At 43.7% G+C, this 27,973-nt stretch overlaps 1 protein-coding gene across 8 annotated transcripts in view; it reads left to right on the top strand.

The window, feature by feature from the left end:
* Window positions 1–27,973, top strand: part of LOC106595326 (collagen alpha-1(XIX) chain) — a 252,114-nt gene that overhangs the window by 145,966 nt on the left and 78,175 nt on the right. For 7 of the 8 annotated variants that reach the window (XR_006756828.1, XM_045687095.1, XM_045687093.1 and 4 more), the window contains 10 exons: window positions 3,925–3,978; window positions 4,093–4,137; window positions 4,725–4,757; window positions 8,977–9,015; window positions 9,178–9,225; window positions 11,808–11,843; window positions 12,346–12,390; window positions 15,643–15,696; window positions 16,422–16,475; window positions 18,405–18,485. Coding sequence is in view for 7 of the 8 variants with exons in the window: in XM_045687095.1 (XP_045543051.1) it covers window positions 3,925–3,978; window positions 4,093–4,137; window positions 4,725–4,757; window positions 8,977–9,015; window positions 9,178–9,225; window positions 11,808–11,843; window positions 12,346–12,390; window positions 15,643–15,696; window positions 16,422–16,475; window positions 18,405–18,485 (489 nt within the window). In the remaining variant the exon portion in view is untranslated. The remainder of the gene's footprint in view (window positions 1–3,924; window positions 3,979–4,092; window positions 4,138–4,724; window positions 4,758–8,976; window positions 9,016–9,177; window positions 9,226–11,807; window positions 11,844–12,345; window positions 12,391–15,642; window positions 15,697–16,421; window positions 16,476–18,404; window positions 18,486–27,973) is intronic. The other variant, XM_045687091.1, reaches the window with a different exon arrangement.

Genomic DNA, 27,973 nt, shown 5'->3' with positions numbered 1-27,973 from the left:
GCCAGTCCATCTGTTCATGTATGGCAATCGTCTGCTTGTTAATAGTTAATAGCTCACAGACAGAGAGACAGACAGACACAGACACAGAGAGACAGACACAGACACAGACACAGAGAGATAGACACAGACACAGACACAGAGAGATAGACACAGAGACACAGACAGAGACAGACACAGACAGAGAGACACACAGACACAGACACACAGACACAGAGAGATAGACACAGAGAGACAGACACAGACAGAGAGACAGACACACAGACACAGACACAGAGAGATAGACACAGAGACACAGAGACACAGAGACACAGACACAGACACAGACACAGAGACAGAGAGACAGAGAGACAGAGATAGAGACACAGAGACAGACACAGACACAGAGACAGAGATAGAGACACAGAGACAGACACAGACACAGACACAGAGACAGAGACACAGAGTCACAGAGACAGAGACACAGAGACAGACATGACTTTGTCTTGTGCCTGCTGGAAGCTCTGGTATGGATCTTCTCTTTATCTATTTAATGGATGTGCTGTTAAGGAAGAGGGTGCTGAGACAGACATCTGTAACCTGTCCCCTGAGACAGACAGACAGACAGACAGACAGACAGACAGACAGACAGACAGACAGACAGACAGACAGACAGACAGACAGACAGACAGACAGACAGACAGACAGACAGACAGACAGACAGACAGACAGACAGACAGACAGACAGACACACGCACGGACGCACGCACGCACACACACACAGGCTAACCATCAAAATGTTCAAAGTTGCCCTGATTGGTCCAGAAGACTCTATGCTGGGGGAGGAAAGAGGGGTGAAGAAAACAGGTGAAGTGTTGTTGAAAGTGAAAGGGGAGTCTGGGAATCCGTACACAGTTACATTTCACACAGCCCCAGTCCAAATGTAGCTGCTCCTTTTACGTCTGTTTGGGGACAGAAAATATTTGCATCCCAAATGGCACCCTATCCCCTATATAGTGCACTTCTTTTGACCCGGGCCCATAGGAAACAGGGTGCCATTTGGGATGCACTCAGTTCTATGTGTGTGGCTGTTGCTGTGTGGCAGGCTGTTATCTCTCTCAACAAAGTGTGGGTTTGGGGGAGCTACCCCAGGCTGTCTTGAGAACAAGCCCATATATTTTGTTGTAGCAGGTGAGCTAATTAAACAATGTTCCTACTCAAATATACTGCTCAAAAAAATAAAGGGAACACTTAAACAACACATCCTAGATCTGAATGAAAGAAATAATCTTATTAAATACTTTTTTCTTTACATAGTTGAAAGTGCTGACAACAAAATCACACAAAAATAATCAATGGAAATCTAATTTATCAACCCATGGAGGTCTGGATTTGGAGTCACACTCAAAATAAAGTGGAAAACCACACTACAGGCTGATCCAACTTTGATGTAATGTCCTTAAAACAAGTCAAAATGAGGCTCAGTAGTGTGTGTGACCTCCACGTGCCTGTATGACCTCCCTACAACGCCTGGGCATGCTCCTGATGAGGTGGCGGATGGTCTCCTGAGGGATCTCCTCCCAGACCTGGACTCCTGGACAGTCTGTGGTGCAACGTGGCGTTGGTGGATGGATGGATTCAGGTCTGGGGAACGGGCGGGCCAGTCCATAGCATCAATGCCTTCCTCTTGCAGGAACTGCTGACACACTCCAGCCACATGAGGTCTAGCATTGTCTTGCATTAGGAGGAACCCAGGGCCAACCGCACCAGAATATGGTCTCACAAGGGGTCTGAGGATCTCATCTCGGTACCTAATAGCAGTCAGGCTACCTCTGGCGAGCACATGGAGGGCTGTGCGGCCCCCCAAAGAAATGCCACCCCACACCATGACTGACCCACCGCCAAACCGGTCATGCTGGAGGATGTTGCAGGCAGCAGAACGTTCTCCACGGCGTCTCCAGACTCTGTCATGTCTGTCACGTGCTCAGTGTGAACCTGCTTTCATCTGTGAAGAGCACAGGGCGCCAGTGGCGAATTTGCCAATCTTGGTGTTCTCTGGCAAATGCCACACGTCCTGCACGGTGTTGGGCTGTAAGCACAACCCCCACCTGTGGACGTCGGGCCCTCATACCACCCTCATGGAGTCTGTTTCTGACCGTTTGAGCAGACACATGTACATTTGTGGCCTGCTGGAGGTCATTTTGCAGGGCTCTGGCAGTGCTCCTCCTGCTCCTCCTTGCACAAAGGCGGAGGTAGCGGTCCTGCTGCTGGGTTGTTGCCCTCCTACGGCCTCCTCCACGTCTCCTGATGTACTGGCCTGTCTCCTGGTAGCGCCTCCATGCTCTGGACACTACGCTGACAGACACAGCAAACCTTCTTGCCACAGCTCGCATTGATGTGCCATCCTGGATGAGCTGCACTACCTGAGCCACTTGTGTGGGTTGTAGACTCCGTCTCATGCTACCACTAGAGTGAAAGCACCGCCAGCATTCAAAAGTGACCAAAACATCAGCTTGGAAGCATAGGAACTGAGAAGTGGTCTGTGGTCCCCACCTGCAGAACCACTCCTTTATTGGGGGTGTCTTGCTAATTGCCTATAATTTCCACCTGTTGTCTATTCCATTTGCACAACAGCATGTGAAATTTATTGTCAATCAGTGTTGCTTCCTAAGTGGACAGTTTGATTTCACAGAAGTGTGATTGACTTGGAGTTACATTGTGTTGTTTTAAGTGTTCCCTTTATTTTTTTGAGCAGTGTATATAGAATAAAACAATAATGAACCATACTTCAAGTTTTTGGATAAGTTGCAGGGGTTTGATGGAGCTCAGCCAACAGAGAGTAGCAGTAGTCTAGATGGGTGATGCCTGAATTAGGACAAGTATCTGAATTAGGACAAGTGACTGAATTAGGACAAGTGCATGAATTAGGACAAGAATCTGAATTAGGTCAAGTCCCTGATTTAGGACAAGTAGCTGAATTAGGACAAGTAAATGCATTAGGACAAGTACCTGAATTAGGACAAGTAAATGAATTAGGACCTGTGCTGCTTCCTGTGTGAGGTCATACTCTATGGATGTTTTGGGCATGAACCTGCGGGGGTCACTGCGTTGATGTTTTCAGAGAATGACACGGTGTTGTCCAGGGTCACGCCAAGGTTCTTTGCCCATCTGGCAGGCGGACACAGTGGAGTTGAGCACTTTAACTACCCTTGCCTTCTGCTGATTTCCTGTCCTTACTGCTACAAGGTCCCTATTTTACAGATATAATGGACCTCTGAAGAGAGCAGACGCCCACCCATCATTTATGTGCCTTGTGAATAAGCCTGAGTCCACTCACACTCACTGGGTGGTATTGGCAGACTGTACGGTCCTTATCCACACATTGGAGAGAGAAAAGACTGCTGTATAAAAGACGAGAGCTGAAGACTTGATCTGTTGTCATCAAGTGCCATCTATTGGTGGAGAGGAGAATGATTAGATCAGGACCTGGTTGGTTCAGTGTGGAAAGCTGCTGCAGTGCAACAGGGCTGTATAGTCCATTCTCTCAGTAGACCCATAGACACAGCATCTACAATGATACAGACAACATGACGTGTTGCTGGTTATAAGCATGTACTGTACGATCCTTAGGACATTTATAGGGGTCATGTTCACACTCACACGCACATACACAGTCACACACACAACACTCTCGTCTCTTCTCTCTGCTGTCAATCATGTTGGTCTTGTATGTTCACATACATACACTCTCTCTCTCCCTCTCTCTCTCCCTCTCTCTCTCTCTCCCTCTCTCTCTCCCTCTCTCACTCACTCCTCTCTCTCACTCACTCACTCTCTCACTCACTCTCTCTCTCTCTCTCTCTCTCTCTCTCTCTCTCTCTCTCTCTCCTCTCTCACTCACTCACTCCCTCTCCCTCTCTCTCACTCTCTCTATCTGTTCTCATCCAGGGGGTGAAGGGTGACTCTGGCGTCCCAGGAGACAAAGGAGCTCAAGGAGATCCGGTGTGTAATACACACACACAGCACACACTCTTCCGACACATCCTTGTGGTGACATTTAAAGTGGCTGTCATTAACCGTGAACTCTAACCTTTGACCTTTGGCCTTCTCCCTCAGGGTCAGCCAGGTGGAGACGGAGCCTCTGGGATGAAAGGACAAAAGGTGAGTCACATCACATGGTGTGTGTGTGTGTGTGTGTGTGTGTGTGTGTGTGTGTGTGTGTGTGTGTGTGTGTGTGTGTGTGTGTGTGTGTGTGTGTGTGTGTGTGTGTGTGTGTGTGTGTAAGCTCCAGTCTGATTCCCCCTGATCTATTTATCTTTCCTGCATTCATTTAAGTCTAAATCTGGCTGCAAATTAACTCTCTTATAACGATATTTCATCATTATTAATTGTCACACACACACACACACACCATGTGACTCACCTTCTGTTGTTTCATCCCAGAGGCGTCCTTGTTTAACCCACTACAGTACATCAGTGTACCAACCCCCCTAACCCAATCAACTGAAAGCGGTTGTCATTAAGTAGATGTAAATAGTCTTTGAATGAATGCTACTGTTGGTTATGACTGAACCAATGAGAGAGGAGGTAGGAGCAGATGTTACACTAGCATTTCACTATCCGCTGTAAACCAGGGCTTCTGGATTCTTCCTAAAGAATAGATCAATATCATCCTGAGGTTTTTAAGCATGTCTGTACAGTATCACATCCTGTGGTTTCTCTATGTTCTCTGTGTATTCTCTTATCAGGGGGAAGAAGGCCTAAGAGGACCACCGGGACCGGTGAGGAATTCATTGTTGTGGCGTTAATATTTCCTGTGACTGTTTAGAACTGAGACATAAACTAATATTATCCAAGAGACTGTTTCAAAGTTCTGTACTGTAGTTTATGTTTGAGTTATTGGAGAGAGGAGTACCTGAGGGGTGTAAACAAGACTAGCCTGGACTCTACAATAGGTGTTGGTTCAGTACATTATTCCTGCTCCACATTCCCAATGATTGGGCTACATGTTTTTCAGATCTGAGAGTACCTGCAATCCATGCTCTGTCTCCTCTGATCTCTCAAAGACAATCCTGAATCTACACGTACATTAACTAACTGTGTAATTGTAATGGGCCATACCTTTACTGGTGCATGTCAACACAGTATATAAAAAGGCTAGCATGTGACCACAATGGACAGGTATACCTTTGGTAGACGATCCAGACAGGTAATAATAATGGGAACAACAGACTATTCCCAGACTCCTCTGAGATCTGTCCTTCTTCATAATTCAACTCCTGGTTTCTTATTTAGCCGCTGATCCAAGTGGCAACGAGCCAACGTCACATCACCGCACGCTGAACAAATATTCCCTCTACACTAATGAACTCATTCTCCAATTACTACTTTATTTCACTCTGTCTGCCTCCCAAATGGCTCCCCATTCCCTACATAGTGCACTACTTTTGTAACATGCATGCTCCAACTACTGATTTCTTTCACTGATTGTGTCCCAAATGGTTCCCTATGGACCCTGGTCCAAAGAGGTGCACTTAAATAGGCAATAGGGTGCCATTTAATATGAATCCCTTATCTCAACTGGAGTCAGGTCCACTTGTTCTTAACCGTTTCATTTACAATTTAACAGCGGCAGGTAATGAGTCCCCCTTAATGGCTATAAAGCCTTTTCTTTCCTTGCAATTATTTGTGTAAGAAGTTCTATTAGGACCACTTAATCAGACTCAATTAACTGGACTGGATTACATTTTGAAATTGATTTTTAAGATTGAAGCGATAAGGGAGCAAAATGATTTAAAATGGTAAATTATGTTGCTATTTTAGGCCTACAGTCTTCTGAGGTTTGGTTGAAACACCCAAAGTCCAGTATGTTATCATGTGATGATGTCTCTGGCTGGGGCAGCCTTCTACTTATAATTATCAAATACATTCAGTCAATCAATTAATCATGTGGCTCCCAAACAGTTTCTGAATGCCAAATCAACTATGTCAATTGTCGAATGCCAAATTCCCCCCTAGCCACCACTCCTGATAGACACACTAGATCTGAGAGGATTGGATAAGTAGATATACTCTTTATTGTAATAGCTTAATTAATAGCTTCATTTCTGATTGGCTGATTGGGAAATGTCACCACATTGCTTCCATCCATCTATCCTCTCTGGTCTACATTAGTGGCTTCGGAGTATGTTCATTTAGAATTCAGACATTCAGAAAAGTAATTTATCAATTCATAAATGGGTCTGTTTGAATATTTTGCTCAAATCTCACTTAAATAGGGGGCTCCCGAGTGGCTCAGCGGTCTAAGGCACTGCATCTCAGCGGTCTAAGGCACTGCATCTCAGCGGTCTAAGGCACTGCATCTCAGCGGTCTAAGGCACTGCATCTCAGCGGTCTGAGGCACTGCATCTCAGTGGTCTGAGGCACTGCATCTCAGCGGTCTAAGGCACTGCATCTCAGCGGTCTGAGGCACTGCATCTCAGCGGTCTGAGGCACTGCATCTCAGCGGTCTGAGGCACTGCATCTCAGCGGTCTAAGGCACTGCATCTCAGCGGTCTAAGGCACTGCATCTCAGTGGTCTGAGGCACTGCATCTCAGCGGTCTGAGGCACTGCATCTCAGCGGTCTGAGGCACTGCATCTCAGCGGTCTGAGGCACTGCATCTCAGCGGTCTAAGGCACTGCATCTCAGCGGTCTAAGGCACTGCATCTCAGTGCGCGAGGTGTCACTGAAGACCCTGGTTTGATTCCAGGCTGTATCACAAGCGGCCGTGATTGGGAGTCCCATAGGGCGGCACACAATTAGCCCAGCATTTGCTCTTAACTGACTTGCCTAGTTAATTGAAGGTTACATAAAATAAATACAATTAAATGAGCGTTTATATGTCCACTTCCTAGTAACAGATAATGGGTGAATCCCAAATGGCACCAGGTCAATAGTAGGGTACCATAGGGCGCTGGTCGATAGTAGTGCACTATATAGGGAATAGGGTGCCATTTGAGACGCAAGGGGAGCATTTCTGCCATAAAGCGTTTAATTCCATGACTCTGCAGAAACCAGGGTTCAGACCATTACCCTCCTTCCTGTTCATTAGTGCAGAGGAGGAACCACCAGGCGGGGTTATAGGCATGCGTGACCCTCCATGACCCATAGACAGCCCACACGTGGCCCTTGACCAGACTCTGACTGAAGGCTACAGATATAAGAGACAAGATTAGAATAAATTGACAAGCTTTAGGAGGCAGACTGATAATTGGAACTTGAAGCACTAAAAGGCTGATTTCCACACTGAACTTGTTATACAACATCCAGGAAAGATCAGGACATCGTTTTACTGCATGGCCCTCGATGACCCACAGATATCCCACACGTATCCCTTGACCAGACAGACACAGAATAATAGGCTAGGCTATGAACAAGAGCAGAAGGCTAAAAGATTAGAACAAATTGACCAACTTTTAAATAGATATTTATGCCAGTCTGAGATGTTGAAATGAAAGCCAAAACAAAATGTATTACAACTAACCAGACAGACACAGAAGAACAGGAAGACAAGGAACAGGGTTGGAATAGATTGACATACTTGTTCAATAGGCGAATAGGGAGAATAGGAGGCAGTCTAACACCGTACCCAAGCCGCCATCGTGTGCCTTCTTGGGCAAATTGATTTTGTCCCCCTCACACCAAACGCGATCACGACACGCAGGTTGAAATATCAAAACAAACTCTGAACCAATTATATTCATTTGGGGACAGGTCGAAAAGCATTAAACATTTATGGCAATTTAGCTAGCTAGCTTGCAGTTGCTAGCTAATTTGTCCTACTTAGTTAGCTTACAGTTGCTAGCTAATTTGTGCTGGGATTTTAACGTTGAGTTGTTATTTTACCTGAAATGCACAAGGTCCTCTACTCCGACAATTAATCCACAAATAAAACGGTCAACTTTATATGGCGATTGGCATCTACTAGTATTACCATGACGACGACCTACCTCAGTTCGTCTTTCAATCACCCACGTGGGTATAACCAATGAGGAGATGGCACATGGGTATCTGCTTCTATAAACCAATGAGGAGATGGGAGAGGCAGGACTTTCAGCGCGTTCTGCGCCACAAATAGAAGCAACTTCTATTTTAGCGCCTGGCAACGCAGACACTCGTTGGTGCACGTGAGCAGTGTGGGTGCAATGATTGAATAACATATATGTGTACATTTATACACCGCTCGCACGGGACGCGAGCGGTGTGGTCAGCATGTCACATGTTGAACTTGAAGCCAACCCAAAACATATGTACACATAATTGCAGGTTTCTAGGCTACAATTGTGGTACAATATCATGGGAACGCTCAAGATGTAATTTTACAGCTTGAAAAGTTGACTTTCCATTACTGTGGGGATGCGTCCCAGATGGCAACCTATTCCCTATATAGTGCACTACTTTTGACCAGAGCCCAAGGGGCACTATAAAGGGAATAGGAAGCCATTTGGGATACACTCTTGACCTTTAACGATCCATACCCTCGCTGGAGGACTGATCCACAGGTGGGCTTTGTATCCCCACAACAATTATTGGTCGATTCCGGAACTGACTCTCAAAATACATTCCAAATGGCATCCTATTCCCTACATAGTGCACTACTTTTGACCAGAGGCCTATGGTACTATTTACCCCACCTTAATAGAGAATAGGGTGTCATTTGGGACGTACAGGCAGAGGTGCTAGTTTACTGGAAGAGGGTATAGTGACAGACAGGCACTCATCTTTAGTTTCACAGAAAACACCCCTTCCCTCCTTTTCTCTCTTAAAAGGCTTCTTTAGTTTGACTTTGACAACCCCAACTCCAGTTCTGATCAGAGCCGAGTGCCGAGCGCCGAGCCGAGTGCCGAGCCGAGTGCATTCAATAAGGGAGGTTAGGTGGTACGTTTTACCTACCGAATAAGTGACAATGAAGAAGACAGCTCATTTTCTATCTTCTATCTTGTCTGTCCTTTCCATCCAGGTGATGACAGCTCATGGACTGAGACATCTGACTGGCTCTGTAAGTATGAACATCCTACGTAGTTACCTTTAACTTCTGTTCTATTCAGTCATAATGGCAGTAGTGCTCTGACTGGTAACTCAATACTTTGTGTTACCTTGAAAGTTATTTTATATAAAATGTTCCGCATTTCATAATGACCTTATTTCTATTTTATTTTAGGAGGCTGAATTAGGAGAGAAGGGCCAGAAAGGAGAAATGGGTGATCCAGTAAGGATAGGATATGTACCAACCTGCTCACAGTGTTCATAGGATTTGTATATAATTAGCCCGTGTAAAAAAAACAATCTGCTCCCCCTGTCCATTTAATCTGTTTCATTATTCATCAGCTAAACTGATCCTAGATCAGCACTCCTACTCTGATACGCTTAAGTATGGGTCCAGAGTATGGGTCCAGATCAGATGAAGACTAATATATTGATGTTCACAGCACAAAGAAACAGTTTGTCTCTGTGTCAAATCAAATCCAATTTTATTTGTCTCGTGTGCCAAATACAACAGGCCTTACCGTGAAATGCTTACTATCAAGCCCTTAACCAACAATGCAGTTCAAGAAATAGAGTTAAGAAAACATTTACTAAATAAACTAAAGTGAAAAAAAAATACAAAAAAGTAACACAAGAAAATGGCATAACAATAACGAGGCTAAACACAGTGGGGGCAATGTAAATAGTCTGGGTGGCCATTAGATTAATTGTTCAGCAGTCTTATGGCTTGGGGGTAGAAACTGTTAAGGAGCCTTTTGGACCTAGACTTGGTGCTCTGGTACCTCTTGCCGTGCGATAGCAGAGAGAACAGTCTGACTAGGGTGGTTGGAGTATTTGACAATTTTTAGGGCCTTCCTCTGACACCACCTGGTATAGAGGGCCTGGATGGCAGGAAGCTTGGTCCCAGTGATGTACTGGGCCGTACGCACTACCCTCTGTAGCGCCTTACGGTCAGATGCCGAGCAGTTGCCATACCAGGCAGAGATGCAACCGGTCAGGATTCTCTCGATGGTGCAGTTGTAGAACATTTTGAGGATCTGGGGACCCATGCTAAATCTATTCAATCTCCTGGAGGGGAAAAGGTGTTGTCGTGCCCTCTTCAGAACTGTCTTGGTGTGTTCGGACCATGATAGTTTGTTGGTGATGTGGACACCAAGGAACTTGAAACTCTCGACCCGCTCCACTACAGCCCCATCGATGTTAATGGGGGCCTGTTCGGTCCTCCTTCTCCTGTAGTCCATGATCAGCTCTTTTGTCTTGCTGAAATTGAGGGAGAGGTTGTTGTCCTGGCACCACACTGCCAGGTCTCCTCCCTATAAGCTGTCTCATCATTGTTGGTGATCAGGCCTACCACTGTTGTGTCTTCAGCAAACTTAATGATGGTGTTGGAGTCGTGCTTGGCCACGCAGTCATGGGTAACCAGGGAGTACAGGACGGACTAAGCACGCACCCCTGAGGGGCCCAGTGTGGCAGATGTGTTTTTGCTTACCCTTACCACCTGGGGGCGGCCCATCAGGAAGTCCAGGATCCAGTTGCTGAGAGAGGTGTTTAGTCCCAGGGTCCTTAGCTTAGTGATGAGCTTTGTGGGCACTATGGTTTTGTGTGCACTATGTAGGGAATAGGCTGCCATGTGGGATACATACAAAAACATATCTTAAAGAGCTGTTGGCAAATAATTAAATATGAAAAAAAGGATCAAAGTTCAAAGGAGTTCAATCTTTCTCGTGCCACACATCAAAATTAGTCTTCAACAATAGCTACATGGTTTAGAATGAATGACATAGACTTCAACAATAGCTACATGGTTTAGAATGAATGACATAGACTTCAACAATAGTTACATGGTTTAGAATGAATGCCATAGACTTCAACAATAGCTACATGGTTTAGAATGAATGACATAGACTTCAACAATAGCTACATGGTTTAGAATGAATGACATAGAATTCAACAATAGCTACATGGTTTAGAATGAATGACATAGACTTCAACAATAGCTACATGGTTTAGAATGAATGACATAGACTTCAACAATAGCTACATGGTTTAGAATGAATGACATAGACTTCAACAATAGCTACATGGTTTAGAATGAATGACATAGACTTCAACAATAGTTACATGGTTTAGAATGAATGCCATTCAGAAACAGAGTAATAGCTTTTCCAAAGTGACTCACCTGACTGAGTTGGGCCAACTATTGGTTACTATTGTGCAGTGGTGGAAAAAGGACCTCATTTTCATTTTTGAGTAAAAGTAAAGATGCCTTAATAGAGTAAAAGTCACCTAGTAAAATACTACTTGAGTAAAAATCTAGAAGTATTTGGTTTAAAACATACTTAAGTATCAAAAATAAAAGTACAAGTATAAATAATTTCAAATTCCTTATGTTAAGCTAACCAGACAGCACAATTGTCATGTTTTTTTAATTTACAAATAGCCAGGGTCACACTCCAACATTAAACATAATTAACAAACCATTTGTGTTTAATTATTCTGCCAGATCAGAGGCAGTAGAGATGACCAGGGATGTTCTCTTGTGGTGAATTGGACCATTTTCCTGTCCTGCTAAGCATTCAAAATGTAACCTGTACTTTTGGGTGACATGAAAAATATATCAAGTAAAAAGTAAATAATTTTCTTTAGGAATATAGTGAAGTAAAAGTTGTCAAAATATAAATAGTAAAGTACAGATGCCCCCAAAAAGTACTTAAGCACTTTACACCAGTGCTATTGTGTGTCTCTTGTGTAAAGACATTGGATTTACAGGATGATGATAATGGTTTGTATGATCCTTTTCTTCAGGGACAAATAGGACTCCAAGGACCACATGGTTTCAAGGTAACCAGTTCATTATAAGTATTCAGATGAAGGACAAGCATTAAATACATTTTAAAGGCCTCATCTACACTGATCTGAGTACTGTATAACCTTTGACATTGGGTTTGTTAAGTACATAATGATATACAATAACATATATATACACATGATATATGAGCAGCCTGGAATTGAATAGGATCCCAGTACACAAAGAAATTATATTTGAGGAATAAAAAGTAATATGTTATACAGTGTGTTTCTAGACTAAATATAAACTGGGAGTTCTATAAAGTCTGGTTGAATTGCCCTGTTTGATATGTTTCCTTCCTGAAGCCAGACGCTAAATAGATTTTCTCAGGGTCTCACTTATTAATACATGTCCTGGAGTAATTGTGGAGAAAAACAAATCTAACCTTAAATGGTCTCTCTCTCTCTCTCTCTCTCTCTCTCTCTCTCTCTCTCTCTCTCTCTCTCTCTTTTCTTCCCATTCCCTCCTCTCCCTCCTTTCATTACTGATTTAAAGGGAAGTCTAGGACTACCAGGTCCAAAGGGAGAGCCCGGCCCAGAGGTAAACACCCCATTGATAATCAAACTATCACCAGAGAACCAAGAGTCTCTATCACCAGAGAACAAAGAGTCTTTATCACCAGAGAACAAAGAGTCTTTATCACCAGAGAACAAAGAGTCTCTATCACCAGAGAACAAAGAGTCTCTATCAGCAGAGAACAACGAGTCTCTATCACCAGAGAACAAAGAGTCTCTATCAGCAGAGAACAAAGAGTCTCTATCACCAGAGAACAGAGTCTCTATCACCAGAGAACAAAGAGTCTCTATCACCAGAGAACAAAGAGTCTCTATCAGCAGAGAACAAAGAGTCTCTATCAGCAGAGAACAAAGAGTCTCTATCACCAGAGAACAAAGAGTCTCTATCAGCAGAGAACAAAGAGTCTCTATCACCAGAGAACAGAGTCTCTATCACCAGAGAACAAAGAGTCTCTATCAGCAGAGAACAAAGAGTCTCTATCAGCAGAGAACAAAGAGTCTCTATCACCAGAGAACAGAGTCTCTATCAGCAGAGAACAAAGAGTCTCTATCACCAGAGAACCAAGAGTCTCTATCAGCAGAGAACAAAGAGTCTCTATCAGCAGAGAACAAAGAGTCTCTATCACCAAAGAACAGAGTCTCTATCACCAGAGAACAAAGAGTCTCTATCACCAGAGAACAAAGAGTCTCTATCAGCAGAGAACAAAGAGTCTCTATCAGCAGAGAACCAAGAGTCTCTATCACCAGAGAACAAAGAGTCTTTATCACCAGAGAACAAAGAGTCTCTATCACCAGAGAACAAAGAGTCTCTATCACCAGAGAACAAAGAGTCTCTATCAGCAGAGAACAAAGAGTCTCTATCAGCAGAGAACAAAGAGTCTCTATCACCAGAGAACAGAGTCTCTATCACCAGAGAACAGAGTCTCTATCAGCAGAGAACAAAGAGTCTCAATCACCAGAGAACAAAGTGTCTCTATCAGCAGAGAACAAAGAGTCTTTATCACCAGAGAACAGAGTCTCTATCACCAGAGAACAAAGAGTCTCTATCACCAGAGAACAAAGAGTCTTTATCACCAGAGAACAAAGTCTCTATCACCAGAGAACAGAGTCTCTATCACCAGAGAACAAAGAGTCTCTATCACCAGAGAACCAAGAGTCTCTATCAGCAGAGAACAAAGAGTCTCTATCAGCAGAGAACAAAGAGTCTCTATCACCAGAGAACAGAGTCTCTATCACCAGAGAACAGAGTCTCTATCACCAGAGAACAAAGAGTCTCTATCACCAGAGAACAAAGAGTCTTTATCACCAGAGAACAAAGAGTCTCTATCACCAGAGTACAAAGAGTCTCTATCACCAGAGAACCAAGAGTCTCTATCACCAGAGAACAAAGAGTCTCTATCAGCAGAGAACAAAGAGTCTCTATCAGCAGAGAACAAAGAGTCTCTATCACCAGAGAACAAAGAGTCTCTATCACCAGAGAACCAAGAGTCTCTATCACCAGAGAACCAAGAGTCTCTATCACCAGAGAACCAAGAGTCTCTATCACCAGAGAACCAAGAGTCTCTATCACCAGAGAACCAAGAGTCTCTATCACCAGAGAACCAAGAGTCTCTATCACCAGAGAACCAAGAGTCTCTATCACCAGAGAACCAAGAGTCTCTATCACCAGAGAACAAAGAGTCTCTATCACCAGAGAACAAAGAGTCTCTATCACCAGAGAACAAAGAGTCTCTATCACCAGAGAACAAAGAGTCTCTATCAGCAGAGAACAAAGAGTCTCTATCAGCAGAGAACAAAGAGTCTCTATCACCAGAGAACAAAGAGTCTCTATCAGCAGAGAACAAAGAGTCTCTATCACCAGAGAACAAAGAGTCTCTATCACCAGAGAACCAAGAGTCTCTATCACCAGAGAACCAAGAGTCTCTATCACCAGAGAACCAAGAGTCTCTATCAGCAGAGAACCAAGAGTCTCTATCAGCAGAGAATAAAGGGTCTTTATCACCCAACAATACCCAACAACACAAGCTATATGATCATCTGCCATTGTACTTATTCGTACAGTAGTATGAAACTGTTTGGATTGACACAGGAAACAGAATTTATTACATTGTGTACCAAGTACTCAGATACCCTAGATCACCTTTAGTGCACCTGTAGTTGGTTTAGGTTCTAGTTCAAGTTCCCTGAGCAGCTAGTGGTAATGCAACTCACCCCAGGAACTAGAACTAGGTCTATATGGCATGACAAGTGCTTTTACCTCAGGTCAGATGTTTGAGAAATTTATATTGGTCTACGGAGAGAAATGACTATCTTAAACTCTATGGACTCTTGGAAGACTAGCCCTTGGAGCTTAAAATCCAAATAAAATTCTTATCAAACGGTATGACTAATCAAACTTTTTAGGCTGGGCCACCTGTTGACTGGAAGTGGAAGTGGGTCGTTCAATGTAACTACTATAGAACACTTCAATAGCTCCTGTTTTCCTCTACTGCCCTCTGATACCTGAAGGGGATGGTCAAGCTCCCAAACCAGACAGATTGCTGCAATTCTCACAGCATGTCAAACAACAAAAGATTGCTACAATCTTCTTTCTTCCCCTACAGTTTGTCCCCTACAGTCTGGTATTTGGGAAATGGTTCATTGGTCTTTTCAATTCTTGATATTTACCCATTTGATTCTTGACAGATATAACTTATAAATGCCTTTTGAGCTTGACACAACTGTCGAATCCCAGACTATAACTTTAAAATAAAATGAAACTGCCGGATGTCCTGAAGGGTATTCTGCAAAGTAGGATCAAAGAGTTAGCCAGTAAATATCCCCAAATAACCGTATTTTTTAAGAAAGAGAAGCTTGAAATGGGCTTGGTCTAATTGACTGAACAACCAAAAACACATATACGTTTAGCTTTCTTAATGAACCAGAAAATCAACAGTTATTTCTGGTTATTTATCAAAGTTAGCTGGCTAACTAATTGATCCTACTTTGTAGTATATCCCTCTGGTGTCTAGTAGCTAGCTACAGTCTATACAGTGCCAACATCTCCGAGATGTCTTAGCTTAGCATCCAACTTTCAACCCCTTGGTGACCAGAAAGGCCTCCAGAACAGCATGTCTTTACTGGGGTGTACAGTTGGCAGCTCAGTAATACAACTCTCTGAATCAGAGAGTGATTGCTGGGGCTGTCTGCAGGTAGCCAGACAGGCAGGTAACCATGGGCCAGGCTGTGATTGCTAGAAGGGATATTAAACTCTAACACTTCTCTGACTGTTTTCCAGGGTAAAGAAGGTCCTCCTGGACTCATCGGACTCCCAGGGATTCCAGGAGACACGGTAAGTAAAAGACATGTTACTTACAATACATGTATTAAGTACCGTCTGCACCAGGGGTGTGGTCAATTCTATTTCAGTTATGGAAGATATACTCCGTTTTTTGTTCCTGAGTTGAAATGGAATTGACCCCACCCCTCCAGAAAGAACAATCTCATCTTCCTCCTTCTCTCATGTCTTTATCTCCCTTGTTCCACTGTTCCCCCAACTACACCTACCAAAGGACAGTAAGGAAATACATAGATAAACCGCTGAGGAGAGATGGAGAGAAAGTAAGAGAGAGAAGAAGAGAGCTGATGAAGGCAATGGGGGGGGGCAAAGTCTTGAATTGTTACACAGACGATCAGTAATCAAATTTGAGAATGAATTAGTGGGTAGAGGCAGATCGGAGCGTTTTACGTTATGAGGGAGCGGAGGCAGACAGGGACCCCAATCTGTTGCTGCACCTGCTGCACCCATAATGAGTATCTGTCTTTATTCAGAAGCAGGAGAGGGAAAGAGAGGCATTTCATCCTGGAAAAGGGAAAGGATGTTGGAACATGGTGGGCCCGCTGAAGCGGAGAGAAGGAGAGAGATAAATGTATCTGTATGGTAATAGAGGGTGTGTGTGTGTGTGTGTGTGTGTGTGTGTGTGTGTGTGTGTGTGTGTGTGTGCGTGTGTGCGTGCGTGCGTGTGTGTGTGTAGACCTGGTTGATAGATGTGTCTCTGTTCTGTCCTCTGTTTCTAGGGTTCGTCGGGGGACCAGGGAATACCTGGAAGAGACGGTCTTAAAGGAAACAAGGTAAAGCTTCAAATCAAGTCTTACACCTTTAAGAACAGACCTGCAGGCAGACATTAGACAGATGTTTCACCATCACCGTAGAGGATGATGCACGACTTTCAGATTGGATAGCCACTCCCTTCCTGTATTAAGTGGTTCTACTGGTGTATAGCCTGTATTAAGTGGTTCTACTGGTGTATAGCCTGTATTAAGTGGTTCTACTGGTGTATAGCCTGTATCAAGTGGTTCTACTGGTGTATAGCCTGTATTAAGTGGTTCTACTGGTGTATAGCCTGTATCAAGTGGTTCTACTGGTGTATAGCCTGTATTAAGTGGTTCTACTGGTGTATAGCCTGTATTAAGTGGTTCTACTGGTGTATAGCCTGTATTAAGTGGTTCTACTGGTGTATAGCCTGTATCAAGTGGTTCTACTGGTGTATAGCCTGTATCAAGTGGTTCTACTGGTGTATAGCCTGTATTAAGTGGTTCTACTGGTGTATAGCCTGTATTAAGTGGTTCTACTGGTGTATAGCCTGTATCAAGTGGTTCTACTGGTGTATAGCCTGTATTAAGTGGTTCTACTGGTGTATAGCCTGTATTAAGTGGTTCTACTGGTGTATACCCTGTATTAAGTGGTTCTACTGGTGTATACCCTGTATTAAGTGGTTCTACTGGTGTATAGCCTGTATTAAGTGGTTCTACTGGTGTATAGCCTGTATTAAGTGGTTCTACTGCTGTATACCCTGTATTAAGTGGTTCTACTGGTGTATAGCCTGTATTAAGTGGTTCTACTGGGGTATAGCCTGTATCAAGTGGTTCTACTGGTGTATAGCCTGTATTAAGTGGTTCTACTGGTGTATAGTCCTGTATTAAGTGGTTCTACTGGTGTATAGTCCTGTATGAAGTGGTTCTACTGGTGTATAGCCTGTATTAAGTGGTTCTACTGGGGTATAGCCTGTATTAAGTGGTTCTACTGGTGTATAGTCCTGTATCAAGTGGTTCTACTGGTGTATAGTCCTGTATCAAGTGGTTCTACTGGTGTATAGTCCTGTATACTGTGCATGATGAGCTCAGCTCTACTGTGTCCTATACACACACACACATCTCTGACAACGCTGCATGCTACAGACAGACACACACACACATAGGCATCACTGACAAGGCTGTATGCTACAGTTTATAAAATACTGCCAGGTCTGTTTCCTCCACGCACACAAACACGCTGTGGACTAATGAAAAAAAGACAATAATATTGTTTTGGGGTGTCATTTCTTAATTAAGCCCTGTTGCTGTGTGAAATGATTCCAGTGGGGTGGCAGATATCCCCTCCACCTCCCACACTGTGTGTGTCACTCATAGAAGTGGGGTGACAGAGGCCCCCGCTTTCCCCTCCTGACTCCCCCCTGCCTCACCAGCCTCACCCCCCTCCTACACCCATCCCTTATCTGCGTGTGAACGTCAGTCACTCAGAGTCCCCTCCTGTCCTGTAGAGATGACACGGCCCATCTGTCGCTGCAGTGGCTGTCTGTCTGTCTTTCTGTCTGATTGACTTTCTCACTCTCTCTGTCCTCTTTGTCTCTCTGTCTGTCTGTCTGTCTGTCTGTCTGTCTGTCTGTCTGTCTGTCTGTCTGTCTGTCTGTCTGTCTGTCTGTCTGTCTGTCTGTCTGTCTGTCTGTCTGTCTGTCTGTCTGTCTGTCTGTCTGTCTGTCTGTCTGTCTGTCTGTCTGTCTGTCTGTCTCCCTATCTCTCTCTCTCTCTCTCTGTCTGTCTGTCTTTCTGTTTGATTGACTTTCTCGCTCTGTCTGTCTGTCTGTCTGTCTGTCTGTCTGTCTGTCTGTCTGTCTGTCTGTCTGTCTGTCTGTCTGTCTGTCTGTCTGTCTGTCTGTCTGTCTGTCTGTCTGTCTGTCTGTCTGTCTGTCTGTCTCTCTCTCTCTCTCTCTCCCTCCCTAGGGGGACTCTGGAGGTGTGATGGGACCCCAGGGCCTGCCTGGACCCAAGGGAGAGCCTGGAGAGCCAGTAGCTGAACATCTGGTGGGTTTGCTGAGAGCTCATAGGGCTCTGGTCAAAGTAGTGCACTACAGTATGGAATAGGGTTCCATTTGGGATGCATGGAGACACTGTTATCACCATCTGATCTGACCTTATTGGCTTGTTTTGGCCTTATCCACACACACACACACACACACACACACACACACACACAAGACACACAGACAGACAGACAGACAGACAGACAGACAGACAGACAGACAGACAGACAGACAGACAGACAGACAGACAGACAGACAGACAGACAGACAGACAGACAGACAGACAGACAGACAGACAGACAGTATGGAATAGGGTTCCATTTGAGATGCATAGAGACACTGTTATCACCATCTGATCTGACCTTATTGGCTTGTTTTAGCCTTATCCACACACACACACACACACAAAGTAGATTAGTATATCACTTTGGAATTCAGTGCATGGTATTCAGTCATCACTGGACACATGATCTCACAAACAGACACACACACACACAAACACACACACACACACACACATACACACAGAGAGTAGTAGATCAGCTAGAAACAGCTGCGACGACAGCAGCAAACATGTTGACTGAGAGGAGTGCCTGTCGTAGCACAGCCCTGACATCATGCAGATGCAATGCTAGTAAGTAATCCAGCATTCAATGACACCAGCCAAGGTAATGGCCTATCCACCCCCGTTCTGAGGCTTAAAGCTGTCAGCAGACTACTTTGCGGCCCCGGCTTTGCATTTAGAAGTGTTCATTACATGCAGGGAACTACCAAAATAAAGGTAACACCAACATAAAGTGTCTTAATAGGTCGTTGGGTCACCACGAGCCTGAACAGCTTCAATGTGCCTTGGCATAGTGTCTGAAATTCTTTTGGAGGGATCCCACACCATTCTTCCACCAGAAATTCTATCATTTGGTGTTTTGTTGAAGTTGGTGGAAAATGCTGTCTCAGGCGCCGCTCCAGAATCTCCTATAAGTGTTCATTTGGGTTGAGGTCTGGTTACTGACACACACACAGACTTTAAAAAATGCTCCTTTGAAACCCCTCTTTCAAAGTCATTTCTAGCCATGGTAGCCAAAATAATGGGCAACTGGGCATTTTTATACATGACCCTAAGCATGATGGGATGTTAATTGCCTAATTAACTCAGAACAATACCTGTGTGGAAGCTCCCACTCATTTACTCAACTGTTTCCTTTATTTGTTCCTTTATACAGCACCTGCAGTACCAGCTAGTTACCTGTACAGACACAGCACCTGCAGTACCAGCTAGTTACCTGTACAGACACAGCACCTGCAGTACCAGCTAGTTACCTGTACAGACACAGCACCTGCAGTACCAGCTAGTTACCTGTACAGACACAGCACCTACAGTACCAGCTAGTTACCTGTACAGACACAGCACCTGCAGTACCAGCTAGTTACCTGTACAGACACAGCACCTGCAGTACCAGCTAGTTACCTGTACAGACACAGCACCTACAGTACCAGCTAGTTACCTGTACAGACACAGCACCTGCAGTACCAGCTAGTTACCTGTACAGACACAGCACCTGCAGTACCAGCTAGTTACCTGTACAGACACAGCACCTGCAGTACCAGCTAGTAGCAGAGCTTAACAGTCAAGATGTGTTGGTTGACTTGCCTGTGTTTCAGACCTGGGTTGAAATACTATTTGAAATCATTCATATTTGTAGAGAGGTCTAGCTGGGTTGCCACAGGGTGGGGTTTATCGTATTGGAACTATTCTTGGGTCCATTAAGCAGAGCCTGCTCAGTCAAGCACAAAGTAAGTATTTTCAATGAGTTCAAAAAAATAATTGAACCCAGGTTTTCTGCGTTTTGCATGGTGCAAGCCCAAGCAGTGATGGCAGATATCAGCTAGCAGTATAGGTATGAGTTCTGAATAGCACCCTGTTCCCTAAAGCTGTTCCAAAGCCCTGGTCAAAAGTAGTGCACTATGTAGGGAATAGGGTGCCAGCTCTCATGTTAGGCTAGGGCAATAATGTTTGTTTGTACATGGAAGGTGCTAAACTGAACATTAAGCATGACAGTGGAACTACTCATTAGGTCGGAGCGCACACACACACACACACACACACACACACACACACACACACACACACACACACACACACACACACACACACACACATTAAGAGCTAATGTGCTCGGTAGAGCAGAGTAATAAGAGAGATGTTGGCATGTTAATGGTGTCAGGGAGAGGTATGGCTCTAAGAAAGTGAGTAGGTAAACAAGTGTGGAGGTGGGAAAGATGGAGGGATACAGAGAGGGAAGGATGGAGGGATGTAGAGAGGGAAGGATGGAGGGATGTAGAGAGGGAAGGATGGAGGGATGTAGAGAGGGGAGGATAGAGGGATATAGAGAGGGAAGGATGGAGGGATATAGAGAGGGAAGGATGGAGGGATGTAGAGAGGGGAGGATGGAGGGATGTAGAGAGGGGGATGGAGGGATGTAGAGAGGGAAGGATGGAGGGATATAGAGAGGGAAGGATGGAGGGCTATAGAGAGGGGAGGATAGAGGGATATAGAGAGGGAAGGATGGAGGGATGTAGAGAGGGAAGGATGGAGGGATGTAGAGAGGGAAGGATGGAGGAATGTAGAAGGGGGAAGGATGGAGGAATGTAGAAGGGGGAAGGATGGAGGAATGTAGAGAGGGAAGGATGGAGGGATGTAGAGAGGGGAGGATGAAGGAATGTAGAGAGGGGAGGATGGAGGGATGTAGAGAGGGGAGGATGGAGGGATGTAGAGAGGGGAGGATGAAGGGATGTAGAGAGGGGAGGATGGAGGGATGTAGAGAGGGAAGGATGGAGGAATGTAGAGAGGGAAGGATGGAGGGATGTAGAGAGGGGAGGATGGAGGGATGTAGAGAGGGGAGGATGGAGGGATGTAGAGAGGGGAGGATGGAGGGATGTAGAGAGGGGAGGATGGAGGGATGTAGAGAGGGAAGGATGGAGGAATGTAGAGAGGGGAGGATGGAGGGATGTAGAGAGGGAAGGATGGAGGAATGTAGAGAGGGAATGATGGAGGGATGTAGAGAGGGGAGGATGGAGGGATGTAGAGAGGGAAGGATGGAGGGATGTAGAGAGGGAAGGATGGAGGAATGTAGAGAGGGAAGGATGGAGGAATGTAGAGAGGGAATGATGGAGGGATGTAGAGAGGGAAGGATGGAGGAATGTAGAGAGGGAAGGATGGAGGGATGTAGAGAGGGAATGATGGAGGGATGTAGATGGACACAGTTGGACCTTGAACATCTTTAACACTGTGACTGGCTCAGAGTGAATGAGTACGTAAACAAGTGTAGAGGAGGAGAGATGGAGGGAGGGATGAGGGGAGACACAGAGATACCGTTGGACTGTAAGCATCTTTGACACTTTGGCCATGTCCCAATACCTGTACTTGCGTTCTAAATGGTAGGCATTTTGGGTATGTGAAAATGTAATATTTTATCTACATGTCTAGAGAATCATCTGTGTGTTTGACAACAGCTGATAATCAGCTGAGGGGACGCGATGTACCAACGTGAACATATGGCAGGAATCAACCCTACTGAAAAAAACTGCATAGGTGCTGATTTTCAGTGCTGTAAAGTACTTAAGTAAAAATACTTTAAAGTACTACTTAAGTCGTTTTTTGGGGGTATCTGTACTTTACTTTACTCCATACATTTTCCCTGACACCCAAAAGTACTCGTTACATTTTGACAGGAAAATGGTCCAATTCACACACTTATCAAGAGAAAATCCCTCGTCGTCCGTACTGTACTGCCTCTGATCTGGCTGACTCACTAAACACAAATGCTTTGTTTGTAAATGATGTCTGAGTGTTGGAGTGTGCCCCTGGCTATCTGTAAATGATGTCTGAGTGTTGGAGTGTGCCCCTGGCTATCTGTAAATGATGTCTGAGTGTTGGAGTGTGCCCCTGGCTATCTGTAAATGATGTCTGAGTGTTGGAGTGTGCCCCTGGCTATCTGTAAATTATGTCTGAGTGTTGGAGTGTGCCCCTGGCTATCCGTCAAATAAAGAAATAAATGGTGTCATCTGGTTTGCTTATCATAAGACATTTGAAATGGTTTATACTGTTACTTTTACTTTTGATACTTAACTACATTTTAGCGATTCCATTTACAGTTGAAGTCGGAAGTTTATGTGCACTTAGGTTGGAGTCATTAAAATTTGTTTTTCAACCACTCCACAAATTTCTTGTTAACAAACTATAGTTTTGGCAAGTCGGTTAGGACATCTACTTTGTGCATGACACAAGTAATTTTTCCAACAATTGCTTACAGACAGATTATTTAACTTAGAATTCACTGTATCACAATTCCAGTGGGTCAGAAGTAAACATACACTAAGTTGACTGTGCCTTTAAACAGCTTGGAAAATTCCAGAAAATGATGTCATGGCTTTAGAAGCTTCTGATAGGCTAATTGACATCATTTGAGTCAGTTGGAGGTGTGCGTCTTTGCTTGAAATCATGGGAAGATCAAAAGAAATCAGCCAAGACCTCAGAAAAAAATTGTAGACCTCCACAAGTCTGGTTCATCCTTGGGAGCAATTTCCAAATGCCTGAAGGTACCACGTTCATCTTTACAAACAATAGTATGCAAGTATAAACACCATGGGACCACACAGCCATCATACCACTCAGGAAGGAGACGCATTCTGTCTCCTAGAAATGAATGTACCTTGGTGCAAAAAGTGCAAATCACTCACAGAACAACAGCAAAGGACCTTGTGAAGATGCTGGAGGAAACAGGTACGAAAGTATCTATATCCACAGTAAAACGAGTCCTACATCGACATAACCTGAAAGGCCACTCAGCAAGGAAGAAGCCATTGCTCCAAAACCGCCATAAAAAAGCCAGACTACGGTTTGCAACTGCACATGGGGACAAAGATCGTACATTTTTGAGAAATGTCCTCTGGTCTGATGAAACAAAAATAGAACTGTTTGGCCATAATGACCATCATTATGTTTGCAGGAAAAAGTGGGAGGCTTGCAATCAGAAGAACACCATCCCAACCGTGAAGCACAGGGGTGGCAGCATCATGTTGTGGGGGTGCTTTGCTGCAGGAGGGACAGGTGCACTTCACAAAATAGATGGCATCACGAGGATGGAAAATGATGTGGATATATTGAAGCAACATCTCAAGACATCAGTCAGGAAGTTAAAGCTTGGTCACAAATGGGTCTTCCAAATGGACAGTGACCCCAAGCATACTTCCAAAGTTGTGGCAAAATGGCTTAAGGACAACAAAGTCAAGGTATTGGAGTGGCCATCACAAAGCCCTGACCTCAATCCTATAGAAAATGTGTGGGCAGAACTGAAAAAGTGTGTGCGAGCAAGGAGGCCTACAAACCTGACTCAGTTTCACCAGCTCTGTCAGGAGGAATGGGCCAAAATTCACCCAATTTATTGTGGGAAGCTTGTGGAAGGCTACCTGAATTGTTTGACCCAAGTTAAACAATTTAAAGGCAATGCTACCAAATACCAATTGAGTGTATGTAAACTTGTGACCCACTGGGAATGTGATGAAAGAAAAAGCTTAAATAAATAATTCTCTCTACTATTATTCTGACATTTAGCTTTCTTAAAATAAAGTGGTGATCCTAACTGACCCAAGACAGGGAATTTTTACTAGGATTAAATGTCAGGAACTGTGAAACTGAGTTTAAATGTATTTGGCTTGTAAACTTCCGACTTCAACTGTACTTTTGATACTTAAGTATGTTTATAACCAAATACTTTTAGACTTTTACTCAAGTAGGATTTTACTGGGTGACTTTCACTTTTACTTGAGTCATTTTCTATTATCTTTACGTTTACTCCAGTATGACAGTTGAGAACTTTTTCCACCACTGCTGATTTTACTGGTGACCAGCCTTCACTGTGTTTTTATGGTACCTTCACTGTGTTTTTATGGTACCTTCACTGTGTTTTTATGGTACCTTCACTGTGTTTTCATGGTGCCTTCACTGTGTTTTCATGGTGCCTTCACTGTGTTTTTATGGTACCTTCACTGTGTTTTCATTGTGCCTTCACTGTGTTTTCATGCTGCCTTCACTGTGTTTTCATGCTGCCTTCACTGTGTTTTTATGGTACCTTCACTGTGTTTTCATTGTGCCTTCACTGTGTTTTCATGCTGCCTTCACTGTGTTTTCATGGTGCCTTCACTGTGTTTTTATGGTACCTTCACTGTGTTTTCATTGTGCCTTCACTGTGTTTTCATGCTGCCTTCACTGTGTTTTCATGCTGCCTTCACTGTGTTTTCATGCTGCCTTCACTGTGTTTTCATGGTGCCTTCACTGTGTTTTGCTGGTGACCAGCCTTCACTGTGTTTTGCTGGTGACCAACCTTTGCTGTGTTTTGGACTCATGCTGGCTTGCAAAGTGATGTTTGAATCCTATTGGAATCCAGCCAGAGTGGGGATATCCAACAATTGGAACTGTTCTTCACTCACAACAACTTGGTTTCAGAATGACTGGCAGGGTTAAACAGAAGAATAAATAAGACTACCTTAAAACCATCTAAACTGGAACAACAACTCAGTAATGGGTGCAATAAGTCCAACGAACACATTGGATTAGTTTAGAAAAATGGATGTTATGTATCTTTGTGTAGCATAATATTAGTTAATCAGTCAATATCAATGCAAAAACACAACAACAACAAATATATGAAAACAACCTGAGCTGTTTTTTCCCAGCAGGCAACGTAATTGTGTGTTAGATGGCACAGTCTCAGTAGGAGGAGCCTAGTATGCTGATATTTGTTGTTACTGCATTCATTGTTACGAAACAGTACATTCTAAATACTATTTTGTATGATTAGTACTACACAGTAGGCAGTTTAAGTAATTACTGGGCAAGCCAGATTTGGGACACGGCCTGTGAGTAGTGAATAGTTGAGGAGGGCAGTGATGGAGGGATACAGGGGGATGGATGGATGGATGGATGGATGGATGGATGGATGGATGGATGGATGGATGGATGGATGGATGAAGGAAGGTAAGGAAGACAGAGAGAGCAAGGGAAAAAAAGAGAGAGTGAGAGAGAGAGAATTTAAACCATTCTTTATTGGCACATTTCAACTTATTTACATATTGAATTCAGTGCCAATTCAAATGACACACCACTACACCCTTGAGGAAGTAAAACCAGAGAAACAAACACAGGTTATTTGAGTTCATCCAACTTTATTTTTATTTGTACTCTGAACACTTGTTAAAATGTGGGGGAGCTTTATTTCAAAACTGCTGCATTAGCATGAAGCAACGTTTCAGATGGCTGATTTACATTGTGCAATGCAGGACTTAGTTGTAGCACTAATGCATGCTGAACACAGAAATCCATTTTCCATCAAGGGGGTGTACTGTAAATAATGCTTATCCCCGATCCCAATCAAGCCTGCGTCCAGAATGGCACCCTATTCCCTTTATAGTGCATCACTTTTGACCAGGACCCATAGGGCACTATATAGAGAATAGGGTGTTATTTGGGAGACACCCGTGGACTTCTGTGTGTGGCAGCAGCAGAGCATTATGGGTCTCACTTCACAACGTAGAAGCTGTTAAAACATGTTGTAAAGTAGGAGAGTATTGAACACACGGCTCGTGGTGAAATGAAGTGTTCCTACTGTTTGCCCTGTGTAGTTGGAGGTATATTCCATATTCCCATTGAAGTCTCACACAGGCAGTGGCTGTGCTTCTGGGAGAAACACTGTCTTGTTCTCAAAGTGAATTGCTGATGTGTGATTTGCAGTAGGAGAATTGTTTGGCTTGTTTGAACTTTCCTACATGGATACTTTATTATTTAGTCCTACTTTATTATTTATCTCTAACTATATGTACATATCTTCCTCAATGACCTCGTACCCCTGCACATCCACTCAGTACTGGTACTCCTTGTATATAGCCAAGTTATCATTTCTCAGTACTGGTACCTCTTGCAGACAGAATAGACAAGTTATCATTACTCAGTACTGGTACCTCTTGCAGACAGAATAGACAAGTTATCATTACTCAGTACTGGTACTCCTTGCAGACAGAATAGACAAGTTATCATTACTCAGTACTGGTACTCCTTGCAGACAGAATAGACAAGTTATCATTACTCAGTACTGGTACTCCTTGCAGACAGAATAAACAAGTTATCATTACTCAGTACTGGTACTCCTTGCAGACAGAATAGACAAGTTATCATTACTCAGTACTGGTACTCCTTGCAGACAGAATAGACAAGTTATCATTACTCAGTACTGGTTCTCCTTGCAGACAGAATAGACAAGTTATCATTACTCAGTACTGGTACCTCTTGCAGACAGAATAGACAAGTTATCATTACTCAGTACTGGTACTCCTTGCAGACAGAATAGACAAGTTATCATTACTCAGTACTGGTACTCCTTGCAGACAGAATAGACAAGTTATCATTACTCAGTACTGGTTCTCATTGCAGACAGAATAGACAAGTTATCATTACTCAGTACTGGTACCTCTTGCAGACAGAATAGACAAGTTATCATTACTCAGTACTGGTACTCCTTGCAGACAGAATAGACAAGTTATCATTACTCAGTACTGGTACTCCTTGCAGACAGAATAGACAAGTTATCATTACTCAGTACTGGTACTCCTTGCAGACAGAATAAACAAGTTATCATTACTCAGTACTGGTACTCCTTGCAGACAGAATAGACAAGTTATCATTACTCAGTACTGGTTCTCCTTGCAGACAGAATAGACAAGTTATCATTACTCAGTACTGGTACCTCTTGCAGACAGAATAGACAAGTTATCATTACTCAGTACTGGTACTCCTTGCAGACAGAATAGACAAGTTATCATTACTCAGTACTGGTACTCCTTGCAGACAGAATAGACAAGTTATCATTACTCAGTACTGGTTCTCATTGCAGACAGAATAGACAAGTTATCATTACTCAGTACTGGTACTCCTTGCAGACAGAATAGACAAGTTATCATTACTCAGTACTGGTACTCCTTGCAGACAGAATAGACAAGTTATCATTACTCAGTACTGGTTCTCATTGCAGACAGAATAGACAAGTTATCATTACTCAGTACTGGTTCTCATTGCAGACAGAATAGACAAGTTATCATTACTCAGTACTGGTACCTCTTGCAGACAGAATAGACAAGTTATCATTACTCAGTACTGGTTCTCCTTGCAGACAGAATAGACAAGTTATCATTACTCAGTATTGGTACTCCTTGCAGACAGAATAGACAAGTTATCATTACTCAGTACTGGTACCTCTTGCAGACAGAATAGACAAGTTATCATTACTCAGTACTGGTTCTCCTTGCAGACAGAATAGACAAGTTATCACTACTTAGTACTGGTACTCCTTGTATATAGCCAAGTTATCATTACTCAGTACTGGTACTCCTTGTATATAGCCAAGTTATCATTACTCAGTACTGGTACTCCTTGTATATAGC

The sequence above is a fragment of the Salmo salar genome, chromosome ssa01 (assembly GCF_905237065.1).
Source record: "Salmo salar chromosome ssa01, Ssal_v3.1, whole genome shotgun sequence".
Taxonomy (NCBI): Eukaryota; Metazoa; Chordata; class Actinopteri; order Salmoniformes; family Salmonidae; genus Salmo; species Salmo salar.
The sequence above is the reverse complement of the archived record's forward strand: the minus strand, read 5'-3'. Positions and strand labels throughout refer to the sequence as shown.